Genomic DNA, 19,830 nt, shown 5'->3' with positions numbered 1-19,830 from the left:
AAAAAACTGATATTAAATATCAATCAGCAAACTTAAATTTGTTCTCATTTTGCTGTTACAGAAGGATGTGGAAATATTGAAGAGTATAGCTACTGCTCAGCCTGCTCCTAAGTTTGGTAACACATTTATTATTCAAGCAAACTCTTCGGTTAATCTGCAGCTCAACACAAATGCCACAGCCAGCAGTGCCGTGTCTCAGGTCAATGACCGGCTTCCACAAACCACAGCTGGGGGCTCCTCTACTCTTTCGAAATCACTAAGGATTATATAACGAGAGTATCCCATCAAATACTGCTGCTTCTGCTGTTGAGCTGCAAAACCAACAGAAACCTGCAGAGATGTCCGCATGTGAGTTTGAATCTCTGGAGAAATCTCTGGAGTCCCATCTGCCAGAGGCCGAGTTGGTGGAGGTGAAACGCATCTTATTTGGGAAGGAGACAAAGTGAGTTGTTGTACTTATACTGCATTTCTTTTAAATTTACTAAAGGAAGTATTGGGCTTTCCCGTTTCTCTTTATGTTTCCTTCTTTGTTGTTCTGGTTCCTGGTAAATTATTATTCTGCTCAGTGGACTTTGATCAAGCTGAAGGATAACTTACAGCCAGCACAGAGACAGGTTTGATAAATGTATAGACTAAAAAACCCTACATACAGTTAGGTCCATAAATATTTGGACAGAGACAACTTTTTTCTAATTTTGGTTCGGTAAATTACCCACAATGAATTTTAAATGAAACAACTCGGACTTTCAGCTTTAATTCACTGGGTTGAATAAAACAATTGCATAAAAATGTGAGGAAGTAAAGCATTTTTTAACACAAGCCCTTCATTTCAGGGGCTCAAAAGTAACTGGACAAATTCAATAACTGAAAATAAAATGCTCATTTCTAATACTTGGTTGAAAACCTCTTGATGGCAATGATGGCCTTAATTTACGCTTTTTTTAGTACACTTTAGATCAGGGGTGTCCAACTCCAATCCTCGAGAGCTACTGTCCTGCAGCTTTTAGACGCATCCTTGTTCTGACACATCTGAATCAAACGAATGACTTGTTATCAGGCCTTTCCCAAACTTGATGGCATGCTGAAGAGTAATCCAACCATTTGATTCAGCTGTGTTGGAGTAGGGATGCATCTAAAAGCTGCAGGACAGCAGTGTTGTTCACTTGGTTGGCTGTTGTGAAGGGGTTTCTCATCACCATGAAAATGAATCTGCGATCATCCACCGCTGTTGTCTTCCATGGGTGTGCGGTGTTTTTGCATTGATGAGTTTAATGGTGCTTTCTTTCTTTCTCAGGATGGACCAAACTGTAGATTCTGCCTCTCCTAATACTGTAGCAATTTCTTGGATGTTTTCTTTTCCTGTTTTCACAGCTTAAGGTTGGCTTGTTTCATTTGCATGGAGAGCTACTTTGTCCACGTTGTCTGTTCACAGCAAAATCTTCCAAATGCAAGCACCACACCTCAAATCAACTCCTGGCCTTTTATCTGCTTTATTGATAATGATGTAGCCTTTGAGTCAAAAAAGGGTGGCACATGTTAAGGAGCTGAAACTCCTAAACCCTTCATTCAATTTATATCTGGCTACCCTAAAAATGAAAGCAGCGAGTCTACACATTATGCCCATGTCCATTATATAACTATAAAAGTAAGATTTTTCAGTAAAAGGTTAAAAAACAAAACTTGTGTCACTGTCCAAATATATATGGACTTAACTATATGTGCAGTTTCTGTGTCCAAGCAGGCCATGCAACTCTACAGTGTAAGTATGCTTATCTCTTCATCTTCTCCGCATTTGAAGACTTTATTGTTCATTTACAACATTAAATACTAAAAAACTAAACATGCGCATCAATAACTCCGAGTCTTCTTTTTCAGATCATCAAAAAAGTATCATGTCATTTACATAAAAAGTACCTGATTTTTACTAGTCTCCCTGTCACTGCCACTGAGAAAAACCTAAAATGAGTCCAGACAGTTCAGTTTGTGATCTTGTCAGGCCAGACAAGTACTCCCACTTGCTCTCAGTCCTCTCAAGCCTCTATACCATGAATGCCTACTTGCTCAAGTGCCTGAAAAGATGGTTGCCCACATCTCTGCAGGGGACTTCAGGAGCTCTGTCATTGTGATCAAGGAGTTCTTGAAAAGCTTCCGCCAGCTAACGTACCCTTTCTTTCTCTGATAATAATGTATTTATTCATTTATTTTGTTTCAAAGATTTATTTAATTTCTTTCTCAAAGCAAAGACCTGAAACACAAAAAGAACAATGCTTTATTTTCTGAACACTGTCTTACAGGAAGCTGGACCTCTCAGCCTGTGCTGTGGAAGCTGCTTCTGAGCGAGACTTTGAGCTTAAAGGATATAAGTTTGATGCGGCACAGGAACAACTCAGGCCACCCAGAAACATCCGAGTGGGACTCATTCAGCACCACATTGTTCTGCCCACTGATGCCCCCGTCCTGGATCAGGTTACTAGTTACACACTACAGTACTAACCAGAAGACCACATGTACCAAACCTGTTGAGGTACATTAGCAGAGAGATACAGACAGGAAGCTGTAAGGTGACTGAATGACTTTCTGTAAAACTCTTCATGTACATTGTTCAAGAGAAGTATTCAACATGTATCTGCTTAAATAATTTACCTGACGAAAAGCATCAATACCATGAATAATATTGCTCCATTTCATTGGTAGAAGTGACTGGTGTTAATATTTTATCACTGCTCTCCCTTCACAGATCAGTGCCATGCACAGCCGAATTGGTGAAATGGTTGAGGTAGCAGCCATGTGTGGTGTAAACATTGTCTGCTTTCAGGAGACCTGGAGTGAGTGTCCATGTGCAAGAATTCTAAACCTATCCAACAAACATACAGAATAGGTACCAACAGAGACTGGGGTTTTTGTTTCTTTCGTTATCAGCCATGCCCTTTGCGTTCTGCACCCGTGAGAAAGAACCATGGACAGAGTTCGCAGAGTCTGCTGAAGAAGGAAACACCACACGCTTCTGCCAAGAGGTGAGATTGTAGAGCTTTGCTGCAGCGCGGTTAATACGTTGGGGACTGCAAACCTAACAGTTCTGCAATTCTACAATTAGCTGGCCAAAAAGTACAACATGGTCATAGTTTCACCAATTCTGGAGAGAGAGGAGTTACACGGCACCCTGTGGAACACGGCGGTGGTCATCTCCAACTCTGGAAACGTGCTGGGAAAGAGCAGGAAGAACCACATTCCCAGGATCGGGGACTTTAATGAGGTGAGTGATCTAAACGATCCACTGTGGCTGTGCAGGAACTGAAAAACTGCTGTTGTCATTGTCTCGTGTTTTCTACTCAGTCTACATATTACATGGAGGGCAACACTGGCCACACAGTGTTCCAGACACAGTTTGGGAAGATTGCTGTGAATATTTGCTACGGCCGTCATCATCCACTCAATTGGTTCATGTACAGCATGAATGGAGCTGAGATCATCTTCAACCCTTCGGCTACAGTTGGAGCTCTGAGGTAAGGGAGCCCCCCCCTCCCCATGTCCATGGTGTCCAGTATTGTTTTGCTGGCACATGGTACCAGTGGTAAGCTAAGAAAATGCAAAAATAATAGTGGAACAGTAAGCTTTCTATGGTGCAGACAGCCCTTGTGATCCAGGTATTGTGGTAACTGATAATGTGCTTTAGTCATCCATATTCCTACGTTCAGAAAAAGGTTAGATTAAATACTCAGATTGCCATACCTAGACCCTGAATTCAGGTTGAAGCAATGTTATCATTGACATGCCGCTACCATTATTACATAGTATATCTAAATAATGCGATGATAATATTGTTTCTTCTCTGCAGTGAACCCATGTGGTCTATAGAGGCCAGAAATGCAGCAATCGCTAACCACTGTTTTACGTGTGCCATTAACCGTGTTGGGACAGTAAGTTTGCAGGAATCATTCCAACATATTTGTGATGAATGACAAAATATGAAATCATGCCAAAAATAATCTTTTCTACAGGAACATTTCAAAAGTGAATTCACGTCTGGTGATGGGAAAAAAGGTAAAGGTTTTATTTTCTTAAGTCCCAGGATGTATGCACGTATCTCTTCATATGGTGTTATCAAAAAATGACTGTATGGTGAAGCGGATGAAGCTAATTCTGCCTGAGGGAGTTAATTATTTAAGGTGTCCTTAATGAACAGAAGAGAAAATGATTTGGTGTTCTTGCATGGAGCTAAATCAGGGTCAAAAATTTTATTGATTTGAAAAAGTGTTTTTTTTTTGTGTGCAGTTTTTGGACTTGAATAAAAATAATTTTTTATGAAGAAAAAAATCATGTTTTAATTTTTTAAATATCAAAACTTCAAATCACTTTTTCAAATAACTACATTTTGACTCTGATTTAGCTCAATTTTCTTGGCTTTTTCAGCTCACCACGACTTTGGACATTTTTATGGGTCCAGTTACGTGGCAGCTCCCGACGGCAGTCGCACGCCAGGCCTCTCTAGGACCCGGGATGGGCTGCTCGTGGTAGAAATGGATCTCAACCTGAATAGACAAATAAGTGACAAGTGGAGTTTCAAGGTAAATTTAACAAATTGTAACCTTTTAAAATGTTAGAAATTTTGATTAGAAATAAAGTTTCATTTAAAATCTCTGATCGTATTATTCCAAAAACAAAGATGAGACGAACAATATTTCCCTCAGAAATCCTTGAATGTAATGAATGAGTGGCACAAAAAGATTATATGTATGCAGAATTCAAACATGTCTGTATGTCCGCTGCTACCACACCTATATGTGCATCCTCCAATTCTCCAGGTAAATTATGCACAATGACTGGATGGTTGTATATTCACTTCAGCTATTTTTTGCAACCTTGACTGACTTCTTCAGTGTCTTTTTCTTTGCAGATGACTGGACGGTATGCTGAGTACGCAGAACAACTTGCCAAAGCTGTTCAGCATGACTTCAAACCCAAAATAGTAAAAGAGTAGAACATATTCTACAAATAGTGCACATTTATTATAGCCTATTGCAGCAGGAAACATGCTTAGTTCAGATTTAATTTGACACAAAGATCACGTCTGTCAGACTGACTGATTTCTATCATTTAATGTGATAAAAAACATTCAAGTCAAACCTTTGTCCTGTTCTCATTTGAACTGTTAAACTGAAACATTGCTGAATTAAAGATCACCTATGAACCTGGTGTTTCAAATCACCTTTTAAATCATTGGCTGTAACAGACATTTTCCTACAGGCCACACTGGCTTTTGAATTGGCGTTGTAGCCCGCAGCTCTCCTGTGGCAGACAGCTAACAAGGGGAAAAGCACCAGCAGGGTTGAAATGCAGCAGTACTAGAAGTATTAGAAGTACTTTTTAATGGTTTAGAAAAAGTGGTTCCCTGTTTCAAACAACTGATTCTTATAATTTCATTCAGAATGAACACATAAATCTTCTTAAGGAAGTTGGGTGAGAAGTAGGCCTGAGATGGAAAATCACAGTAGACATAATTTATGGGGTTTATGGGTTGTGCACATTTTCACTTCCATATTTTTGCCATTGTACTCTACTGGAACCACCAGTAGTATTTAATGGCTTAAAACAATACTTTTTTTTAATCTAATACTGGGTCTCAATTCAGTTCGTCCTCTGAAAGAAATTGTTTGTTTCAATCCTCCTACTGACATCATACAAAGCAAAAGAGAAGTGACTGGAAATGGAGTGTTTAGACCAGTCTAGTTCAACTAGACATGCTAACATCCTTATTTGAATACAATAAACATTCCTTTGAGATTTTGGTTCACATTGATTCAGTAGCCTCAGTTGTTGTGAATCTCCAGTTCCACCACATCAAACAGGTGCTGTACTAGATTTAGGTCTGGTGATTGTGGAAATGATCGGAATAAAGCAAACTGATGCTCAAGAAACCTGCTTGAGATGATCTGAGCTTTGTGAGCTGGCGTGTTATCTTGTTGGAAGCAGCTATCTGAAGATGGGTACACTGTGGTCACAGATGCCTGACCGTACTCATTTTTCTGTTTAGGTGCGGAGACGACGCTGGAGTGCAGGCAACAGCAAATCTTTTTAATTCCCTTTTAAACAGTGTCCCAACTACACAGCACTTGATGTTGTTTATATAAGATTTGACCTATAACATGAGGTTTAAGGTATGAGTTCACTATTAAACCTATATAAAGCAGACGAAAACAACAAGGCTGTTCAAATGTTTTAATCACAACATATAATAAAAGCGCTATCTATACTGAATAAAAAAATAAAACTTGTGGTTTTCATCCAGAAGCACAACCAGACAGGACCCACTTTTCCTTGATTCGGAAAAGCAATATAATTTAAATAACATAATCGTGTCTGGTATGAAAGTGTAGTGCAAAAACATGTAAGTTAAAAATAAAACTCCGTGACAATGAGGAAATGACCTCGTCTTCATTTACAAACCAAAATGACTTATCCTAGTCCTAACGCATCCATGTATCCAGCACATTCCCCAAAGGCACAGGACACATGCGGAGCTGCTTTTCCAGTGAAGCAATTGAATCCGGTGAAGTCACGTTTCATCACGTCCGAGCTGAGTGTCCATGAGTTCCATACATCTATGGAGTATTGCATTGAACTTGCTTCATCATTTGAGTCACAATTTAGAGCATTAATTACCTGATACTCTCGTGACTTGCTTCCTGTATTTCCCTGTTTACAGAATCGTCTGATTAAAATGCGGTGAGTCGGGAGGATTTTTAAAAGGCAGGTAGAGGCGAGGCTGGAGGGGGGGCGGATGAGCAGCTTCACATTAACACTGAGCAGAACAAAGAAATGAACACTCCAAGTATTATCAACATCGGCCCTGAATTATGTGCACACAATTTCCTGGTAAATTCTACTCTTGCTCATGTTTCCCGCAGTTCTGCCACAGTTGTGCAAGTCTGTGCACTCAGTGTGAGATTCCAGTACAACTGCAGTCAGTAAAAACGTCCACATTGACAATAAGATGAATCTGAAATATCTGTTCATCACAAAAACAGAAATAAAAGGATCCATCCTGGATTCCTAATTCTTCCCAGGGTGAATCATTCAAAAGTTAAGTAGTGTTGGCATATACAGTACATGTATATATGTGAGCAGGCTTTTTGGCACCGGAGGAAAAAAGCCTGCAAAAGGGGGATCTGTGACAGCAGACAGGAGGAGGTGTCATTAGACTGGGGATCTGCAGCATTTTGATATTCCTATAATGACAAAAATCCAAATCCATCAACTCTCTTTAAACACGAACAGGATATCCTCGTCTGTCCCATAGCTGCGTCGAGCTTCCTCAAAGTTATTGACGCTGGTGCAGCACACCCCTAAAAATACACACACACAGATCTGTCAGCTCCAAGTTAAATAAATAAAAACACATTTATAAATAAGCTGCTCAAAAAGTGCACTCTGGGTCTGCCTCCCACTGTTAGCTCTATAGATGGCAATGTTCATGGACTGCTATAAAACTCGCTGGTGCCCATACAGTAAATACCACCAGCCATGGTGTTTATACATAATGTCTCAACACCTGCTGGATTACCATGAAATTTGATCCACACCCTCGTGGCTCCCTCTGGATTCATTAGAATTACTTCGGATTAGTGCTGGGTCTGAATATATTATGTTGTCTATGCTGAAGCAATACGAGAGTGGACCTTAAGTAAGTGTTCACCTTTCTCATGCACGACTCCATTCATATGAAACAACAAATAAGCCTCTGATCAACAGAGGCTTGCTTATGGAAAAAAACAATGACTTGTGAAACATGAACCATTTCTAACTCCAGAAACTGCACAAATGCACCACTGAACATCAAGCCAGGCAGCATAAACTTGTGCTACCAGCTTGAATTGACTCTGTCACTACTAAGGAGGAGAAAGAAAAGAGAGCACAGCTGCCCCGCAAATAAAGTCCGCCGTTTAGAGGTTTATCTGTTTTAAACATAGCTTTTTTTCTGCATTTCTGTCATTCACAATGTGAGGGGTTCAGCTCATGCGGTGACATGGAACCAAGCAAGGTTTGTTAATGTTAATGGAAACATTGACGTTCACGAATCACACGATGACTGAAAACAGCTGCAACAAAAAGTGGCATTACACCAAACCCGAAAGCAGAGCAGCTGCTGTTTAAGGGTCGACTCTATCGCTGTGTGCCAAAATTTAAGCTTTCTTAGTCTAAGCCTAACAGTAGGTTTTATTTAAATTGTATCATATATATTTTATTTCTGAGGATTCCTTAAAAAGAACAGCTCACAGAACTCAAATTAAGAGAATTTTGCTTTAGTGCTATTCATCCATCCATCTATTTTCTTCTGCTTTCAAACTGGTCTCTTGACCATCTGCAACAGGGCAAAGTATACAGTAAACAGGTGGGGACCTTCTTGCTGTGAGGCAACAGCAGGATGATGGCCATCCTGATAATTCCAGTGTGACATGAAGACTTTTGGAGATACCGGCCTTTGAGATTTTTTTCTTTTTAAGTGAATGGAATCAGGCAGCAGTTACTTGTGGTGCTCAAAACACCAGTGAGCACATTTTGTGCACCCAGTATGGATTTGTGTGGAATATTAAACTCTAGTTCAATCTAGCAGATCACCTGCAAACCTTGAGCCATCCACTTCTCTGGCAGCTTTTCTACAATAACTTCCACACAACGAGCAGTGTCATGACAGGTAAGGCTAAGAAGGAGGATTCACATTTACTAAGACGGTCTCTTACATACCACAGATTAATTTTACTTACAGTTATGGTAGAAGTAGAAATACAAGTATACTCACGGTCAGAATACGCTGGGTTATTGTAGAAGATGGAGCCAGTGGTTCTGTTGAAGCCACACACAACCACAAAGTGACCCTGATAGTCCGGCTTCCTGCAGAAACACTTCTGACCCACGGGCATGAAGCAGCAGTATTTGACAGGCTGGGAGCACAGTTCACATGTCAACACCACAGCATTGACCAGCACTATGGCAACGTGGCCCTGCTCCAGATGAGACTGGATTTCCTGAACTGACACAGAACTGTGAGAAGGCACACACAACTGAGGTCATATATTTATTTTAAGGTACTGAAAAAAGTAGGCGGGTAAATTAACATCGACAGGAAGCTCACCATTTCTTCACCACCACACCTTTGCTCTCCGCTTTAAGGAAGAGCTCATTCACTCTGTTTTCTTCAGTATCAAAATGCTTCTTGTAAAAGGACTGTAAACAACAACAAAACATCATCAAGACACAATCATAGGTAACTATCAAAATGTTCAAAACTGGTTAGAATTACACTGTTAGTTTGGACTACGTACCTGGTTTTTAAAGCCCTTATCTACACCCAGAGTCTGTGTACAAAAGCAGTGTTTGATTCCTAGATGGCACATGAGGTAGGCCAGGTCGATAGTCCACACACTTTCTGTCAGCTTCAGATCCCAGCACGCCCTCTGAAACTCATCATCGCTGACAGGGTGGAGGTACCTACACATTCAGACAACCAGAGTGTGAATCCCTCACACAATGCCAAGGCACCTTTGATTTGCAATTCAGAAAAGAGCCTGCTGACAGGCAGTACAGTAAGCACTGCAGTTTGTATGGCAGCTACAGTACATAGTGTAACAAAAACATGACTTCTGAAGGTAAAAACCTTGATGTGCTCTTACTTGAGGACCATCCTGGAGCAGGCTAAGCCACAGTCCCAGTGGTACAGCTGCCGGATAACAGGAACATCCAGCAGGACATCATCTGAGTAAACCGAGGAGTTACTTTCACATTTCAACAAAACAAATACTAGCGCTGTCACAAGACTGCTTCACTGTTTCACTCACCTGTCATTCTGCTGGTTTCTTTCTCCCACAGACCGCCCGGTAACTAACTCAGTACCAGCTGGTCAGTCTTGTTTGCAGCACTGAGGGCGAGGCTGGGTGCCCTCATCGATGCTAACTAGTTAAAAAAAAAACTAGCTCCCCGACTACAAGCGTCCAGGCTAGCACTATTTATCGCTCTGTTGCTGATAAAACGCGAACAGCTCTGTGACTCACGCCGCTGCGAGGCGCACACACATAACTAACAAGAAAAACAGTAACAAAAACTCATTTTCAGGACGGTTTTTCGTGCCGATGCCTCGAAACGAGACGCTCCTCTGCTCTATTCCGTGTTTACTCGCGTACTGAGACGCTTCTTGTGTTTGCTTGCGTTATGCTGCCACCATGTGGTGTGGAGGAGACTTTAACGCTTCTTATGAGAACTGTATCCACGCGCTTTTACTACTACATATTTGAACCATAGATTTGAACTATTAGTAGGCAAACTTTACTAAAGTATTTCAGGACTAATCCTACTATTCACTAACATTTTAAACGGACGATGTTTTTTTTTTATGTATACTACTCACTATAAGTCATGTGACTAGAAGAATAGGGGGACAGGAAATTCAAGTGTTTGTCTGTTGTGTCTTCAAGTGTTAAAAAATGTATTAGTGGCAAAAGGAAAAAACAATTGGCTCATAAAATACACCATGCTCCGCAATCATTATTGCACATATGAATGATGATGATTCCAGGTCCTAATACATTATACAAATAATCTGTAACGATACTTCCATTTATTTTCACATAACTACATGTTTTTGACTCAATTGAATACTCAAATACAATTACCTGGTAACTGATAATACATTATTTTAGGTGAAACTACTCAAAAGTGCAAATAATAAGCTGCACTAATAATAAAATAAGCTGTAAAAGAACATATTAATGATCAGTAATTAGTAGCCCAGAACTGTATTTTATTCTGAAACCTTTCATTTGCTGCTGGTATTATAATTATATTTTGAAGATTACACATTTATACTTTTACTAGTGAGTGTTTTGTAGGTGCTACTTAAATAAAAGCCAGAGTTCTTCCTCCATCATTGTTTATCCTCCTTCTTTCTATTATCACATTTTAATGGTTTTAGTGAAATATTCAAATGATGTTTTAACGTCTCGTTTCATGAGGGTTCCAATTTCTCTGTAGAAAAATGTTGTTCCTGCTACTGGGTTCCATAGGTGGTCCCCATTGACACCTGTGTTACAAAAAAAACACAAACAAACAGACCAACATTTAAGATCTTAGTCAGTACTAAAGATCATCAGTGAAAGTGAAGGAGAAAAGTCAGTTACCGATGCACTGTCTGCATCTTCAGTGAGATGTGTTGTTTTGTGTCTGCTGTAAAGATCTCGTTTCCTTGAGCAAGTCACCAAAAACCAGTCAGCAACCACGGGCACCTGAACGAAAATAGTCAAAACATTTAAAATTTGGTGTTTCATCACTTATACGGATGCTAGTCTGAACATTTCTCTTCTCACCAAACTGAGGAATGACAAGGCTGCACCCAAGTTCACTATGGTTGGAACGATGGAAAATCTTCCTGCCTGTAAGAACCCCAAACTACCATAAGACTAAAGTAAAAACACGGACCGTTCTTGATAAAATCATTGCTGTTTCAAGATTAGTCAGGCCTCACAGTTCCAAACACAATGACGTCGAAGCGGATCCCGTAAGCTTTGATTAACGTTCTGGTTTCCTCTCCATCTGCTGCCTTGTAGTATTTAGCAAATCTAAAAGACAGAAGTTTTAGCAGTTCTTTATTCAGCCTTATACATTCATCAGTACCTGTCTGTTTAAAAAAAAAAAAAAAGTTTTTCACCTAAAGTTGTAACCAGGGGCCACATTGTTGACAGGATGTTTGTTGTCCAGCCTCCGGAAGCTGTATTTAGGTAAACACTCCCCTGCCCACCAGTCCAAATCACAGCTCCAGTCAATAAGAATACCAAGGACACCCCCCTGTAAAACAAATCACTCAGTTCAGGATTATTCAGTTAGCACCTTTAAATTTAGGTTAGATCTGTACTGATGTAATTAAACACAACAATTAAAATATAATAGTCACTACAAAAAGTAGTGTTTGGACAAAAAACAATAACAAAGAATGGTATAAAACTAGTACACGCCTATGCCACAGTATTTTAATGACTGCTTGTGCTTTTGGCCATGAAACTGAAATAGTAAAATGTGTTTTATTGTAGGAGCATAAATGCAAAAAAAAAAAAAAAAGCTTCAATGGCCATTGCTAGGCAACCATGATCATAATATATATAGATAAGAACCTGTAAGGACCTAAAATTTGGTTGAAAACACCAACTACAATTGAAAACAGAGTAAGACAATAATTATTAAGTTCAAATATGGCAATACTGAATGAAATGTTAACTTATACCCGCTTTTCAGAGTTTAAAGAGACAACCATGTAAAACAATGTATCCTACAATGAAGGTGAAACAGCTACATAGTGCTCAACCACACTTAATGGAAAGCCAAAAAATGGCTTTAAGAGTTCAGCATTTCCAGCTGTTCTCAGCTCCCATGGTAGACTTTAATCGCAGCACAGAGCAGAGAAGCTAGAAAGGTTTTTGCCTTGTGATATGGAGCGACCACAGAGAACATAAAAATGCATACATTACACTAACTGTGGGAGTGACTATCAGACGGGAGCCAGGGAACCTGAGGGCTGTACTGGCTCACATCCTGCTTATGAGACATATATACTGGAGGAAGACCATACAGGAACTTGAACAATGAATTCCAGTACAGAAAGACAACGATCATTCGATTCACCTTCACAGCCATGTCTTGAAAATCCTCCCCAGCCTCTGAGACAATATGCTTGAGTCTGAATATGGGACAGTGTGGGTCTGTGAGACGGCTGAATTCACACCTCTTCAGGTATGAGGAGTTCACATGAGGCAGTATGTTTCTTCTGGAGGAAGGAGGACAAGGCTCCGGTTTAATGGGGAAAACTGTGACTCTGTATGTTTGCTTAAGCATCTACAGATCTCCCTCTTACATTCAAATGCAGTTCACCGACCTGTGAAAGTTGAACTTTGGGTACGTGATGCTGTTTTTGATCAACACGGTGAAGTTTTCTGCTGCAACCAGCAGCGCATGCCTGCAGGACATGAAACAACACATCAAGCCTCCACAGTCCTGGAACTAGTAACAAATATTCTAACATGGTAAATATATTCTTACTCAGGCAGCTTAGTGTCTATTTCAAGTGGGCACCATGAGAGCACTTCACAGGTCCGTGCAGTGGTGGAGTAGTTCTCACACAGTCCCGTCTGTATACCTGGGTGGAAAATAAATTTCACGCTGAGTTTTTGCTGCGTGAGGCCACAAATATTAAAGGGGCTGTATCATCAGGGAGGAAGGCCTACCGTTGCCCCGGGGATCACTGCGTCCCTCGACACAGTTGCAGTCATCCACACAAGTAGTTGATGGGCTTGGAAGCTGCAGGAAAAATCTCCAGTGTTAATGTGTATATTTGAAGGTGAAGTTAAAAATCCTAAATAAATTTCACAAACATTTTTAAGCAATAATATGCAAAACAATTAAATAAATAAATACATTTTTAAATGCTGGATGTAGAAAATATGACACAAACAGATTAATTACATTTTTAAATTAATTAAAAATCTTTGTCAGAAGCTCCCAATTTTAAAAAATTATCTAGGCTTTAAAGGGTTAATGCAAACATTAAAAAGTATTTAATACTTAACCCTTTAAAGCCTGAAGTTTCTTGAGTCTTCTAACAATTTTTAATTAGATAAGTATCCATTTGGCTATATGAGTTATGATTTGTGCCATATTTCCTGCATCAGGTATTTTTGTGCAATTTACTTGCCGTGGGGGAAAAACTCACAGAAAATATGATACACTTGACTTTAAAAGGGTTTATAATCATATTTATGATTTCCCCCAACTGAAAAACAATAGCCACAGAGAAATGTAGTAATAGAAAAAAATAAGCTGTTAATACAGGACAATCACCATGTACTTGGCACTCTAATGGTCTTCATCAATGGTTGTGCGAGTTTGGCAAGACATGGCCGACCCTTGGCTCTGGTTATCTGTTTTGTAACAGCAGTGACTCACCTCGGGACAATGTGACTGCACTTGTTTTGGGGTCACAACCATATTCGTCAGCACAAAGAATGAATGATCACTCTGTCAGAAAGTAGAGCAGGGAAAAAGTTTCCAGGGAATGAAAAAAGCCAAAACCTGTTATGCTGTTCTCCCCCCTCACATATAAAATGACAGAAATCCTAAAATGCACGTTTCAGTACCTGAGGAGGGATAATGTAATCAGCCACATCCCAAAAACGAGGCTCCGTGTCAGATGTGTTGGTGAAAGCGAAACCTTTCACTTTCGTGGTGACGGTGCTGATGACAGTATCTGTATCCTGGTAGGCCTTCTGCACCACACACACATACCTACAGCAGGTTTGCAGAAATGTCTGAGTTTAACTGTGCAAGCAAAAACATCATTTCATAATCCACATATTACCACATCCCCAACCAATCAATCCCCTCCTCTGATTTTATTGGGTACTTACCCAACCACATACATCACCACCAAGAATTGGGTGAACCTGAACACAAATCCTACACCTAAGCTGGGAATAACCAGCGTTTTTGGTGTTTCGTAGTCAAAAGCATAGTGCAGGAATCTCTTGCAGCAGCCTGCTGACTTGCTCATGGCTACACCACGAACCAATGAAGATATGTGAAACAATGACGACTCGACAAAGCCGTCCTTATTCAAATTCATTATATTCAAATCACATTTACTGCTTGGCAAATACAATTTTAAGCATAGTGTTTTTACACTAATTCCAGTTTAGACAACTTACATACTGTCATGGTAAACTTATTTTATGCTGACATTAGACTGTTGGACATGTTTAAGTACATTGCTGTAAATACGATTATTTAACTACTTGTATTGGGTTATTTGATGTAGAAAGCCAAAACAAATATTGGGTCAAAACACAACGCTCCAGCATAGGGCTGCCTCGAGTGCAATAACAGCCAGCCTTGGCTCAAGAAAACAGAAGGATTTATTCCTGCCACCTTTCTACTTCTGAAGAATAAATGTTGGGCCAACATCTAAGTAATATAAATACACATATACAAAGGCAGTAACTATAAGTAACTACACTGGAGAAAATATCAGTCCTGCTAAAGGTTTGCAAGCCTACCTAGTCTTGGGTACAGTAGGCCTATTCATTTTAACTGTATATTATTTTATTCTTTCAAAGGTAATGCTATCCACCCATCCATTCTCTTCCACTTATCCTTGTCAGGGTCACGGTGGGTGGGGATGGGGTTTGGGGGGGTGGGTGGAGCCTATCCCAGCTGTCTTAATGAGAGAAGCAGGGTGAACCCTTGACAGGTCGCCAGTGGTTAATTTAACACATTTTCATAAATGTCACTCGTAACTGTATAAACACATCTCCCTTTTCTCACCCTCAACAGGTTGTGGAGAATGGCTGCCCATCCACGAGCCTGGTTCTGTCAGGAGAAGAAGTTTTCCTTCCCACTGTTGCCAATTGCTTGCTTATAAAGGGTCAGCTTATGATTGGGGACTTCTCTCAGATGTTGTGGGGTCTTTCACCTTACCGTGCACCTTCACCTTTATGACGAATCATGTGGACCCATCTGTTAAATAAACCAGTTCCAAAGTGAGCAAGACGTGGCTGCAAACGAGGTCTAACAGGTTCTTACTGTCATCTCTGCTGTTCAACATCGGATACACACTGAAAGCATAGAATTAGACATAATATTTGATTTCATTTTGTGAAGCGGTGCGAAACCTCTCTTTAAAAGAGTACAGCATCTTCTTTCAAAATGTGGAAATACTGAAAGTGCAGGAAACACAGAACCCTTTGTTGAAACAACTCACCAGAAATTTCCATGCCACTTTCAGATACTGCCAACTCGATCTGATTAAAAATTGTAAAAACAAGCACACACTGAGAACGGCATTGGAGCATTACTACAGACTGGACACTAACATGGGAATTTTCTGTTGTGCGTGAACAATGAAGCAATGAGTAACGGTAAGAAAACAAAAGCAACAGTTAAGAATATTTCTTTATTCGTAACTCACATTGACTTCCATGAACACAGGACAGATACAATGTCACTTTGGTCCAATAGTACCTCAGATATAAATTCTATTAAAAAAAGAAGACCCCTTAGGCTAACAGACACTTTGGCCACCAAGACAAAATGACATAGCTTGCCTTATGTAAAATAATGTTGCATCTCCACTCTTTCAAGTTTCTCCTAAGTCCACGTTGCCATAGTCATACAGTTTAAAAAGTAATCATACAGCAGATTGTGTACATAAACAACATAAAAATGGATACTGTTCATTGTGCAGTTCTTTAAAGGACAGGGTAGACACAAAGACATGGCAATGCATTAATAAAACTAATGATGTTCAAACATTATGATGCATTTCAGTGTTTTTCAATTTTCAAGTATGAGATGAAGGCATCTACACTGTATTGTACAAAAGAAAGACAAATAGTCCACAGTAATGAAGCTACAGTGATGTGCCGATCAGAAAAACTTTGTTCATGTTTGTATCCTTTAGGTAACCCATCATCCATGTCAGTGAACGTCTCACTCACGTGGCCGCCTTTGTTACTGTGTTCTCAAACAGCACAGCCAGTAAGTCCAAAGTGATCTCATATTCGTCCGAATTCAAAGTCCACCCCGCCGTCGTGCAGGCTGCCTTCATTTGCATTATCGAAGCTGTTCTTCCCGTGGATTTGTTTGAGGTGCTTGCGGAGAACTGGCTTGTGAGCAAACACCATGTCACAGTAGTTACAGCGATGTGGCTTATCTCCGCTGTGCAGATTTAGATGATCCAACAACGAGCACTTCTGGGTGAAAGTCTTACCGCAGATCTTACACTGGAAGGGTTTGATGCCGGCGTGAACGCGCATGTGCCGGTGCAGGTTGCCCTTTTGCGTGAAGGTCTTGCCGCACAGCAGGCACATGAAGAGCTTGTGCATCTTGAGGTGGTTGGCGTAGTTCTCGAGTTGGCGGAAGACTCGGGCGCACTTGGGGCACTGGTGGTACCACTGGAGAGGCTTGTCGTAGTTCCTCTGGTGTCCGATGTGTTTCTCTGCAGGTGGAGATGAAGGAGGAGGGCTAAGTGGGTATCCCGTCACGCCAGGCGGAACCGCCATCTCACTGCTGCGGCTGTCAACGGTGGAATTAATGAGCGAGTGCTGGGGCTCAGGGGAGTGGAGCTCTGCAGGAGGGTTGGTGGAGAAGTGACCGGTGATGGAGTTCTCTGCAACATCAGACACAGACTCCACCTTTACTATAGTGATGTCACTCTCCACTATGCCTTGCCTTGGACGCCTGGTCAAGATCTGGACAGGGCTTTTGGGCTGTATAATCACATCATCATCTTCGCTTTCATCATCGTTATTATCCTGCTCCACCTGCTCCACTACCTCTTCCTCCTCCTCCTCCTCCTCCTCTTCCTCCTCCTCCTCCTGATGGACAGTCTGCACCTGAGAGCGCTCTTGTTCTATCTTTGCCTGGGAGGATAAACTCTCCTCCCTCTTCTCCCTCCGCATTTTTATATCCACTTCCAGCTGGCGTGAAGCCTGTGGTTTGATGAACTTGCTGAGGGCCTGAGTGCACTGCTCTACAATGTGGCCCATCTGGAGGAAGCTGGCCACTGTCAGGTAATGCACCAGCTCCAGCTCAGGAAACTCCAGCTGGCCAGTGTAGCAGGACAGCAGCAGCTGTCGGCCAACTTCTGCCTCCTGGATCATAGAGATCTGGACCTCCCTGGAGTCCTGCTGAAGGATGAACTGGTCCCTTAAGAAAGAGGAGCCAGCAGCAAACACCACTTTGTGACCAGGGACCTCCAGCTGGTTGATGCGAACAGTAACATCGCAGAAGCGCCTCTGGTGTCTCAGAAGGTTCATCTTCTGTAGCATGGAGTCTCCAAATGTGGCGAAGCGGAACTGCAGAATCACTTGGTTCTGGGCCATAGTGAACCAGGGGACCACAGCAGCTGTAGTAGACCAACATGAAAATACAAAGACTGAATATCTCTCCTAGGAATAGGCTACTATAAATTTTGCGAATCAAGTCTAGTTCTAAGGCAGGGGTGGGGGACTCCAAGCCTCAAGGGCCAGGTTTTAGATATCACCCTGGGTCAACACACCTGAATAAAATGATTAGTTCATTTCCAGGCCTCTGGAGAACTTCAAGACATGTTGAGGAGGTAATTCAGCCATTTAAATCAGCTGTGTTGGATGAAGGAAACATCTAAATCCTTCAGGACGCTGGCCCTTGAGGCCTGGAGTTCCCCCACCCTTGTTCTAAGGTCACGCACTATCTGGACACCGATTAAAATTTTTAACTTTAGGTGGCAGGTGGTTTTACCTGGATGTAAACATTTTAAAGATTTTGTTTAAAAAAAATTAAAAAATAAAATAAAATACACAGACACATGCATATATATATATATGTGTGTGTGTGTATGTACCCGCCCACTATATAGTTTATATAGTTAACGTCACCTGTGTCAATTACAGCCATACTAATTATAACCACAACAATCAACCTTGCGTGTGCTGCCTGGAGAGCGCGAGGCCAGACTCGATTCACAAACCGGTCAATTTAATAATTACAAGGCTATCGCTTTCAAAAGTTTCTTAGTTAGCGGTTATCTTTCAATGTCCTATTAAAAATGACTGTCCACGCTTTAATTCGGCGTTGACCAGTGTGACATAAGACAACAAAAAATGCTAATTTAAATCGGCTGCTACTATAACTGCTTTTCACGGCGGTAACATCATTGACGAGCAATATTTAAATTAAATATGAAAGTGTTGAATAGCCATTACAGCCTTACTCAGAAACGCATTAAAAGGAAATGTGGGTGTATTAATGATACAATATTGCCAGAATGTACCGATAAACAAGACAATATGAAATTATCGGTCTGTTTTAAGCGAACACTGCAACTTGACTATCGTTGTCTGAGTATATTAGCGTAGCGCCCAGCTAACGCAAGGTTAAAGTCTGGCCTTTATTTAGAGTAAACCTGAGTAAACCCCCCCAAAAAATACATTAATCTGGTATAACACGTCCATGGCTAACGTTAGCTGTACTGTTGCTAAATGGCATCAATCACACAGCTCTATGTGTCCCCTCGGCCTACTCCTTACTGTTCAGCCAGCCGCCCAGGCTGTCCTATAACATGCTTCACTGTTGCTTTATAACGAGCTCTAAAACGGCACTTTCACTTTTTCCTCGCAGTACTGAGTGTTGCGTACCTGCTTAAGCCCTTGTAAACAAACTGGTTTGTGATGCTGTAGGTGAGACGTTGGCCTGTCTGGGGGATATGAGGGAGCTGCTCCGGATGCAAAACACCTTTAAAGGCCCAGTACACACATCTCTCGGCTTGTCTCTGGAAACGCGTTCCACATTCAAATATGCCCCATAATACTGTTTAGTGGTAGTATTCCAGCCCCATCGTTAATACGCCATCTTTTTCTCCTTTCGAGATCATATAATTGGTGTGGACAGATTTTTTAGCTTCCAGGCTCCATCAGATCTGTCATCAGGTTCAGTCTCTGCTGAAGGTCCCAAGAGTAACCTTTGTAAAATAACGTAATATTTCAGTATTTCTTGTGGCAGCAGCATTTTTTTTTTTAGGTCTCTGACAGATAATCGATTATTATCATAATTTAGTGGTTTGCAGGTGAATGATTTCAAGTGCTCACAGCCATAGAATAAGCTCAAGGTGGGAAGGTGATCTGAAAGGTTATACACTTCTTTTGCAAGTCTAGACTAAAGCGAGCTGGTAGTTGAATCTTGAATTGAAATCTATGGAAGAATTTTGACAGATTTGACTTGTGATCCTATACACACAAAGACCACTATGTCAAACCAGTGATT

At 40.9% G+C, this 19,830-nt stretch overlaps 4 protein-coding genes across 8 annotated transcripts; 1 reads left to right on the top strand and 3 right to left on the bottom strand.

The window, feature by feature from the left end:
* The first annotated feature begins 63 nt into the window (after window positions 1–63).
* Window positions 64–5,208, top strand: upb1 (ureidopropionase, beta). 2 transcript variants are annotated; one of them, XM_004567311.3, is made up of 10 exons: window positions 64–442; window positions 2,295–2,466; window positions 2,738–2,825; window positions 2,920–3,014; window positions 3,095–3,253; window positions 3,334–3,503; window positions 3,836–3,917; window positions 3,999–4,041; window positions 4,411–4,565; window positions 4,895–5,206. In XM_004567311.3, exons 1-10 carry the CDS (start codon window positions 339–341, stop codon window positions 4,976–4,978), a joined length of 1,152 nt encoding a protein of 383 aa, XP_004567368.1. In that variant the 5' UTR covers window positions 64–338; the 3' UTR covers window positions 4,979–5,206. The 2 variants fall into 2 exon arrangements, with proteins under 2 accessions (XP_004567368.1, XP_076746744.1); XM_076890629.1 differs by lacking the exon at window positions 64–442 and adding an exon at window positions 1,668–2,186 and having other exon boundaries at window positions 4,895–5,208.
* A 994-nt stretch (window positions 5,209–6,202) lies between these two features.
* gucd1 (guanylyl cyclase domain containing 1) lies at window positions 6,203–10,817 on the bottom strand. The gene is made up of 6 exons (XM_004567310.5): window positions 9,834–10,817; window positions 9,669–9,750; window positions 9,321–9,486; window positions 9,131–9,222; window positions 8,798–9,039; window positions 6,203–7,343 (listed from the first exon to the last, which is right to left on the bottom strand). The coding sequence occupies exons 1-6, from the start codon at window positions 9,838–9,840 to the stop codon at window positions 7,252–7,254; spliced, it is 681 nt and encodes a 226-aa protein (XP_004567367.1). The 5' UTR covers window positions 9,841–10,817; the 3' UTR covers window positions 6,203–7,251.
* Window positions 10,818–10,917: 100 nt separating this feature from the next.
* On the bottom strand, window positions 10,918–19,326 carry p2rx4b (purinergic receptor P2X, ligand-gated ion channel, 4b). 3 transcript variants are annotated; one of them, XM_076890630.1, is made up of 14 exons: window positions 19,206–19,326; window positions 15,791–15,830; window positions 15,355–15,546; window positions 14,172–14,319; window positions 13,981–14,052; window positions 13,263–13,335; window positions 13,078–13,174; window positions 12,914–12,994; window positions 12,664–12,805; window positions 11,696–11,832; window positions 11,513–11,606; window positions 11,355–11,420; window positions 11,169–11,273; window positions 10,918–11,071 (listed from the first exon to the last, which is right to left on the bottom strand). In XM_076890630.1, exons 5-14 carry the CDS (start codon window positions 14,020–14,022, stop codon window positions 11,039–11,041), a joined length of 870 nt encoding a protein of 289 aa, XP_076746745.1. In that variant the 5' UTR covers window positions 14,023–14,052; window positions 14,172–14,319; window positions 15,355–15,546; window positions 15,791–15,830; window positions 19,206–19,326; the 3' UTR covers window positions 10,918–11,038. The 3 variants fall into 3 exon arrangements, with proteins under 3 accessions (XP_076746745.1, XP_076746746.1, XP_012779015.2); XM_076890631.1 differs by lacking the exon at window positions 15,791–15,830 and having other exon boundaries at window positions 19,206–19,286; XM_012923561.2 differs by lacking the exons at window positions 15,355–15,546; window positions 15,791–15,830; window positions 19,206–19,326 and adding an exon at window positions 14,442–15,312.
* On the bottom strand, window positions 15,964–19,342 carry zbtb26 (zinc finger and BTB domain containing 26). Of its 2 annotated transcripts, none has more exons than XM_004567308.3 (2): window positions 19,206–19,342; window positions 15,964–17,935 (listed from the first exon to the last, which is right to left on the bottom strand). In XM_004567308.3, exon 2 carries the CDS (start codon window positions 17,910–17,912, stop codon window positions 16,584–16,586), a length of 1,329 nt encoding a protein of 442 aa, XP_004567365.1. In that variant the 5' UTR covers window positions 17,913–17,935; window positions 19,206–19,342; the 3' UTR covers window positions 15,964–16,583. The 2 variants fall into 2 exon arrangements, with proteins under 2 accessions (XP_004567365.1, XP_004567366.1); XM_004567309.4 differs by lacking the exon at window positions 19,206–19,342 and adding an exon at window positions 18,089–19,183.
* Window positions 19,343–19,830: the final 488 nt, after the last annotated feature.

This window comes from Maylandia zebra, linkage group LG12 (assembly GCF_041146795.1).
Source record: "Maylandia zebra isolate NMK-2024a linkage group LG12, Mzebra_GT3a, whole genome shotgun sequence".
Classification (NCBI taxonomy): domain Eukaryota; kingdom Metazoa; phylum Chordata; class Actinopteri; order Cichliformes; family Cichlidae; genus Maylandia; species Maylandia zebra.
The sequence above is the reverse complement of the archived record's forward strand: the minus strand, read 5'-3'. Positions and strand labels throughout refer to the sequence as shown.

What these genes read in the sequence shown, in the direction of transcription:
- upb1 (XM_004567311.3), top strand. Translation starts at nt 339, where the DNA reads ATGTCCGCATGTGAGTTTGAATCTCTGGAGAAATCTCTGGAGTCCCAT. An exon ending in TTATTTGGGAAGGAGACAAA is followed by an intron (nt 443 to 2,294) that starts GTGAGTTGTTGT and finishes ACTGTCTTACAG; the next exon opens with GAAGCTGGACCTCTCAGCCT. An exon ending in CCATTAACCGTGTTGGGACA is followed by an intron (nt 3,918 to 3,998) that starts GTAAGTTTGCAG and finishes TCTTTTCTACAG; the next exon opens with GAACATTTCAAAAGTGAATT.
- gucd1 (XM_004567310.5), bottom strand. An exon ending in TGCTCCAGGATGGTCCTCAA is followed by an intron (nt 9,487 to 9,668) that starts GTAAGAGCACAT and finishes CTGAATGTGTAG; the next exon opens with GTACCTCCACCCTGTCAGCG. An exon ending in ATAAGGGCTTTAAAAACCAG is followed by an intron (nt 9,223 to 9,320) that starts GTACGTAGTCCA and finishes TGTTGTTTACAG; the next exon opens with TCCTTTTACAAGAAGCATTT.
- p2rx4b (XM_012923561.2), bottom strand. Translation starts at nt 14,656, where the DNA reads ATGAATTTGAATAAGGACGGCTTTGTCGAGTCGTCATTGTTTCACATA. An exon ending in CCTTGTCATTCCTCAGTTTG is followed by an intron (nt 11,274 to 11,354) that starts GTGAGAAGAGAA and finishes ATTTTCGTTCAG; the next exon opens with GTGCCCGTGGTTGCTGACTG. An exon ending in AAGATGCAGACAGTGCATCG is followed by an intron (nt 11,072 to 11,168) that starts GTAACTGACTTT and finishes TTTGTAACACAG; the next exon opens with GTGTCAATGGGGACCACCTA.
- zbtb26 (XM_004567308.3), bottom strand. Translation starts at nt 17,912, where the DNA reads ATGGCCCAGAACCAAGTGATTCTGCAGTTCCGCTTCGCCACATTTGGA.